Source organism: Berghia stephanieae, chromosome 1 (genome assembly GCF_034508935.2).
Source record: "Berghia stephanieae isolate SIO BIC M18660-M18661 chromosome 1, UCSD_Bste_1.3, whole genome shotgun sequence".
Lineage (NCBI taxonomy): Eukaryota > Metazoa > Mollusca > Gastropoda > Nudibranchia > Aeolidiidae > Berghia > Berghia stephanieae.
The window spans coordinates 33,467,369-33,475,219 of NC_088360.1; the positions used below are offsets into that span (position 1 = coordinate 33,467,369).

Sequence of the window (7,851 nt, forward strand, 5' to 3'; positions counted from 1 at the left end):
TTGTGAACAGAATCGGGCTCAGACTATCTCCTTGGGGGGTCCCGATGTTACTTTCGAACTGCGTCTGTTTTGTGGCCCCGTATATCCTTGGTTGTATCTTTGTGTTGCTGAGGAGAAATCGGATTATTCGGAGCTCGTCTTCGTCTACTATTTCTGTTAATATCTCCAAAAGTTTTCCTCTGTCGATCGTATCAAAGGCTGCGGACATATCGATTCCGGATATTGTTATGGATATGTTTTCTTTGAGGACCTTTGCTGCCAACCATTTATGTGTCCATACAACGTCCGATGTGCTTCGGTCTTGGCGAAACCCGCTTTGGCTATGTGATAGATAATTTTCTATTTTCGGTCTAATTCTGTTGAGGACAATAGTTGACAGTGTTTTTCTTATGGTATTCAGTAATGTTATTGGGCGCAGGTTGTTTACGGGTCCTTTCGTTTTTCCTGGTTTTTGTATTGTAATTAGGACACCGCTGTTTATGTCCCAGTCTTTGTGTGTTGAGAATGTTTTGTTCATTATGTTTGCAATGCTCAGATCCAGGGAGAGGGTACCGCATTTCAGCAATTCAGCGGGAATTTCATCTTCGCCTGGGGATCTGTTATTGTTTAGGCACTTTATGCTATTTCTAACTTCAGTTGTTGTGATGCGGTTGTTTAGGTCTCTAGGGTTTCCTGAGAAGGGCGATATTTGTGAGACTTGTTTGTGAAATTTCTGCTGGAAGTGGTCAGTTACAATGTCAAGGATATCGTTGGGATTTGTTGTCTGTTTGCCAAATTTATCCTGTAGTTTTGGGTTCTCGAATGGTTTTCGGTTCAGAGATTTCGTCGCTTTGAACATAGACACCAGACAACATGGGTAGGACAAAGGAAAGACCAAACCCAAGACAAAATGATAACAATACACAACCAAATAGACTATATCATATGTCGACACCGCCATAAACACTACTCAACCAACTCGCGATCATACGGTGGTACACTGCTAACATCCGATCACAAACTTGTAAAAACGAATTTCAACATAAATGTGTACAGACAACGAAAGACAGAAAGGTAAAACGGCAGTCAAAATAAACACGGCAAAAATAGTAAATGAGCGAGAATGTCGCATTCATTACCAATATGAACTTAACTCAAGTCTATGGAAAATAAAGCAAAACAGTAATCCAAACAATGAATGGAAAGAGACGCAAGCGGCAATGAAATATGCGGGGGAAGAAAGTGCAGGCTCTATTAATACAACTAAGAACAAACCAAATCGAACGCCTAACATCGCTATTAACGATCTATCGCGGCAACAAAAAGAACTTAGGATCAGGATACAAAACACGAAAGACTCGGAAGAAATAATAAACCTGAAAACGGAACGAAACAAAATACTGCATTCAATTCGATCACTTACAATAAAACACAGAAACGAGGAATTAGACAAAAAAGTGGAAGACATAGAAAAGTCCAAAAATAACGCATCGTCTTCCGTCTTTGTTGTTTAAATTATAGATAATACACTTTCAGTTAAAATAAACATGTGTAAATAAAATTTTAATGTAGTTAAATTCAACATATATGTCTATATTATTCTGAAAATCAGGTTACAGATAGTTCTTGTTTTGTTCACACAAGCACATTAATTTTTGAATAATTAACTTTACCCTGGTCTAAAATAGATTGACATTTATTTTTGATAAATTTCACCATTTGTTTAATAAAATATCAACATCTAGACATTATTTGATGCACGATTGAGTATTTATGAGTATGTGTTTATTTTGCTACCCGACAGCCACATTTTAATGGATATTTTTTTTTCCATAATTTGCTATGGAAGGTGAGCGGTCAAAGGCAGGAGCACGTGTTTTACCAATTGCGACCAGACTATTGTTTTGAATGCGTGACCTAAAATTTGCACACGTCACATGGTGTTTTCCAATTTAATAGGACAGCGATCATGTGATAGATAGGTCTTAAGTCTAATACTAAGTCCAAAATGATCTGCTGAAAGTCTCTATCATCATCATCATCATTATTATTATTATTATTATTATTATTATTATTATTATTATTATTATTATTATTATTATTATTATTATTATTATTATTATTATTATTATTATTATTATTATTATTATTATTATTATTATTATTAATGAAGTGAACCTTGAAAAATGAATTTGTCATTATAATGATAATACGCAGCTTTGTGGTCTAGTGGTATGACACTCGGCTTGGGATCGGAAGATCTTGGGTTCATATTCCGATCTAAGCGATCCATAGTTGAGTCCTGGATAAAAGCTCATTACTCACATTCTCTCACCGTACGCAGGTGTAAAATGGGTAACTGACCGTTAACAGTGTTGTTTATGTCTGAAAAAAATAAGGTAATGTCATGTCTCGCCGTATAATATATGTTGTGTTGCCGTTGTCTAGGGATCCTTGTAAGTGGATCATGCGCTAGATAAAAGCTCAAATTATTTTTATTATGTAGAGATGAAATGAACGCTGAGAAGTAAATTTGTAAATAAAATGATTAGAAATACGAACTCGATATAAGAAATTGTATATTATATTCACAACGGTAATGAATAGAAATTACCTCCCAGTTTCATAGTTGTGACTATCCATTTAGAGCGTCTAGTTTATCCCGACATATCACCATTTGGAGACTGTGGTATCAAATAATTAAACGGTTACGTGGTCTAGTAGTATGACACTCGCTTTTCGGATTGGAAGGTTCTGGACTCGAGTCCCACTCACAGAAGCGCATAGTTGAGTCCTTGGTAAAGGATCGTTACTCACATTCTCTCCCCATACTCATTGCTAGAATTTAAAAAAAGCGCGCCATGCCTTTGCAATATTAATTAAGACCGATATGGAAAGCTCCCAACATATCCACAAACACCAAGCTTAAAATATCTAACGCTAATGCTAAAGCAGTCCTGCTTTATGGGTCAGAGACTTTGCGAACAACCTTGATCACATCAGCCAAGATATACACACTTTTGTCAATCGCTGTCTTTGACAAATACTCAGGTTAAAATGGTTTGACAAAGTGCCAAATGCTGACCTTTTGGAGCCAAAAAAGCCCAAGGAGAGATGTGGAAAGATGTGTAGTTCGCCTAACCGGCAGCCGTGTTGTTATTTCTCTCCCTAATTGTGTGATTTTTATTGATTTTTAAAACAAAAGTCTGGAATATTTTTATACAGTCGTTTTAATAAAGTTTTATTCTACATTGTGATATATATTTCTCGGAAATTCATAAGAGGATTTTTAGATAAATTAACATTTTAGTGGTGCAGATCCCATTGTTTGAAGTATTGGACTAGCCATTTATTGTTTACGCTTACGTTAAGATTTTTAGTCCCGATGTGCCATATCTATTTTTATCTTTATTACGACAAAATTTATTGGAATGACACAGAATCGTTTTGGTATCACGGTAACAATAATAGCAGTAATAGCCAGCGGCTACGACCAAGTCGTGGTGGTGTGCGGAAACGAAGAAAAATAAATATTCAAATAGGTCACAGACCACCGCCCTTTCATACAAATAGAGCACTCAAAGTACATAACACACAACGGTGCCCAAGGTCTCTGATCAACATACCAGTCAACGACACTCACAACAACGTGCAAATAGTAAACGACACATCAACATATCAACAAAACATAATGACAACAGCTGTTCATTTTGATGGGATGCAGGACTTAAGTAAACATAATGAGAACGTGGCTTGTGAAAATAAGACAATGACAACACAGTGGGGAAGAAGGGTCAATATGAGGCAAAATGAAATAAAAAGAATCAATAACCAAATCAACTCAAATCATAACACGCTTAATATAGCAAACAGGCAAACTAACAGTGGCCGTAATGGTGAACCGAGAAACCTGTTTAGAACTATGACCATAAACTTTCAAAGTATAATTCCAAAACTACCGGAATTTTGGAAATTGATATCAGACATAAAACCAGACATAATCATAGGTACTGAAACATGGCTACATTCCGAAATAAAGGACAGTGAAATATTTCCACCAGAGACATATTTCAACGTGTTCAGGAAAGACCGAGAAGATAGGTATGGTGGGGTGCTGGTTGCAATAACAACGAACCTCTCAGTATTAAAGCTTGACATTCAAACAAAATCAGAATCGGTGATCGTAAATATCAAAACAGAACAAGGCCTACTCACTGTGGGCGCTATGTATAGAACACCTTCAAACTCAACTATGGAACAAATGACTGAGATAACACGCTGTATTGATAGCCTAGACCCGAAAAATGTACTCTGGTTAAGCGGAGACCTGAACCTACCTGATATCAATTGGGAACAAGAAAAAATAATCAGTTACCAATATCCTTCATTTATAAACCAAGCATTTATTAACAAATTGCAAGATTTTGGCCTTAGTCAAATAAACAAAAATCCAACAAGGGGTACAAATATCCTCGACTTATTTATCACAAATCGACCAAATTTAATTGTTAAGTGTACAACCATTCCAGGCATAAGTGACCATGACATCCTCATCACGGAAAGCACTATCAAAGCAAACAAAATCACACAAAAATCACACCCTATTACTATTTGGAAAAAGGCAAATATCGCCGAAATGCGGACAGAAACACGTCTTTTTAGTGAAAACATAATTAATCAACATCTAGAAAGCACTGAGGATGTTTGGACTGCCATCAACGACCACCTAAACAAAATGATGACCAAACATATACCAACGAAGAAAAGCTCAAGGAAATTTCACCAACCATGGGTAAACACCACCGTCAAACGATTATCTAGACGGAAACAAAAGGCATGGAGCACAGCGAGAAAGTCCAACAGTAAAAAAGACTGGTACAATTACGCCCGACTGAAAAAAGAAACAGAAAAAGAGAGTAGAAAAGCCTATCATAATCATGTTAAGGAACTTGTCAGTGAAGACTCAAACAAAAAGCTCTGGAAATTTATAAAAAGTAGGAGGTGCGATTCGGTTGGTATAGCGCCCCTTGAGCATGATCGTGTATTATACTCTGATGCAAAGGAAACAGCAGACATACTTAATAACCAATTCTGCTCTGTTTTTGCTTCAAAAGCTCATACCAAAATTACCACTCAACAACTACAAGGCGAAGAAAACGATTCCAACACTATGGCCGAAATCAATGTGACAGTAGAGGGCGTTTCCAAACTCCTCGTCACTCTAGATCCAAAGATGGCATGTGGCCCAGACAAAATACCATCCCGTCTCTTAAAGATATTGAGTAACGAATTTGCACCTGCCCTCACACATTTGTTCAAACTCTCTCTTGAAACGGGAGACATACCAATTGTTTGGAAGCACGCTCTTGTCCAACCCATCTACAAGAAAGGTGATAGAAGCAGGGCTCAAAACTACCGTCCAATTTCAATAACTGAATATCTCGAAACAAACAGTATTTTTTGTGATGAACAGCACGGATTTAGGAAGCACCACTCATGTCAAACTCAACTTCTATCATTAACACATGATCTGTCAGCTGCTATTGATAAAGGTGGTCAAATTGATCTAGGACTACTGGACTTTGCCAAGGCCTTCGACAAGGTTCCTCACCATCGGTTAATCCAGAAATTGTATGACGTTGGTATCAGGAACAAAACCTTACAATGGATTGCAACTTTTCTGGACAATCGCACCCAACAAGTTCTTGTCGACGGTGAGACTTCCACTATCGGGATGGTGACATCGGGCGTACCTCAGGGCTCAGTCCTTGGGCCCGTCCTATTTTTAGTGTACATAAATGATCTTCCACGAGGAAGAAGGTCAAAAGGTCAAAAGGTATAAGGTCAAAAGTGCGCCTCTTTGCTGACGACACAGCATTATATAAACAGATAAGAACAACAGACGACTGCAAAACACTGAATGACGATCTAGCTAAATTACAAGAATGGGAAACAATAAATCAAATGGAATTTAACGTATCAAAGTGCAATGTTCTAACCATCACAAATAAGAAAGCACCTATTACATTTGAATACCAACTTCATGGTCAAAACCTGGAACATGTAAAGACAGCAAAATACCTTGGCATTGAGTTTGCTAAAAACCTCAAATGGAATGACCACATATGTCACCTGGCTTAAAAGGCAAATCAAACAAGCGCTTACATCACCCAAAATTTAAAAAGATGCCCACTCACAATTCAAACCCTTGCTTTTAGAACTATTGTTAGACCAATTTTGGAGTATGGCAGCTCAATTTGTGACCCATATACAAAGAAAAACATCGACACCTTAGAAAACATCCAAAGAAAAACAGCAAGACGCATCACAAACACATTTGATCCTTTCTCAAGTGCGTCTGAAATATCACAACGGATTGACCTTGAACCTCTGGAAAAGTGAAGAAAGATAGATAAACTTAAATTGTGCCACAAGATCTACAAAAATTTGTGCCTTAAACTTCCAAACGACATCAAAGATATCGGCACAAGAAATACGAGACGACACACAGCAAGAGTAACCATTCCAACATCAAAAACAGACGCCCACATGTATTTGTTTTTCCCTTCCACTGCCCGACTATGGAATAGCCTCCGAGCTGAAGTGGCTGAAAACGGTTGCCAACATGCCTTCACGCGATTGCTAGAGTTCACAACGTGACTTTTTAATCTATGTGTGTGTTTTTTTTTTGTTTTTTTTTTTTTGTTTTTTTAATTAGTATTATGTGCAGAGTTTTAGCAAGTTTAAAATGTAAAACCCTACAAACTGTGGAGTGATCCTCGACAATATTGGAGGTTTCCACAAGACGAAGAAGAAGAAGAACAACAAACCGAGAGAAAAGGGATGTACAGGTCAGGCGCAGAAAGTGCCTATGGGTTGGCCATACCCTGCGGATGGAGCCCTGTAATATAAAAAGCTGGCTCTCTAATGGAAGCCGCAGGGCAAAAGGAAACAGGGTCGTCCAAAACAGACGGAGGAGAAGCCTTCACCAAGATTTGTGCGTCTTCAATCTTACATGGAGTGAGGCATAGGTCTGTGCCAAAGGACAGAAGAAGATGGCAGAGTGCTGTTGAGGCCCTATGATCCGCCAGGAGCCAAGAGGCATAAGTCAAAAGTCTCTCCGTACTCAGGTCTAAATGAGTACCTGACCGTTAACAGCGTTGTCTCTGTCCAAAATAAATATAATATCGCCTAAATGACGTCATGTCTCGTCTTACCTGTTAAATTTTAGCTAGAGACCCCTTGTAAAGAGCATTGGGCACGTTTAGTGGATATTAGCTTCACTCTGTTTAGGGGTCCCGATAGCTCAGTTCGTAGATCACTCGTTTCTTAGGCAAAAGGATCGAGATCGATCCTAGGTGGAGCCGATGTTTTTTCTGACCTGCTTGTCCACCCAGCAGTGATTGGGTTGCTAGGGCCTGTTAAATCTGACGGAATCAAAAGGTAGCAAGCAATTGTTATTGTCATGTTCATGCTATAGAAACGGGATTAACTCCGGCTACAAAAACCAAATGTTTCTGAAGAGCTACTCACTCTGTTTAGTTAAACAGTCTTGGTTAAAAATTGTGGAAGATATTAGAACTCCCGGAGAAAATCATTTATATAAATGTGATTTAAATTCATGTCAATCCATATATGGCTGCAACAACTTTTGTGTTTGTTTACTTAAACTAAACCCAAATAGCAAAAAATGACCAATAATGTTCAAAGTTAAAGTTAAACTATTTGATTCTATATTGTGGAGTAAACATGTAAATCCCTACCAACAACAGCAACTGTATATCAATTTGTACCTTAGATATGCCCGTTACTGGTCACACAGGAATTATTTGAAATCCCCACACATTTTACAAATCGCATTAATACAAAATT

The 7,851-nt window shown here is 37.8% G+C and overlaps 1 protein-coding gene across 1 annotated transcript in view; it reads left to right on the top strand.

Moving 5' to 3' along the window:
• The first annotated feature begins 3,670 nt into the window (after positions 1-3,670).
• Positions 3,671-7,851, top strand: part of LOC144967246 (uncharacterized) — a 26,065-nt gene continuing 21,884 nt past the window's right edge. Inside the window, exon 1 of the mRNA XM_078904267.1 lies at positions 3,671-4,745. Coding sequence (XP_078760393.1) covers positions 3,671-4,745 — 1,075 coding nt within the window. The remainder of the gene's footprint in view (positions 4,746-7,851) is intronic.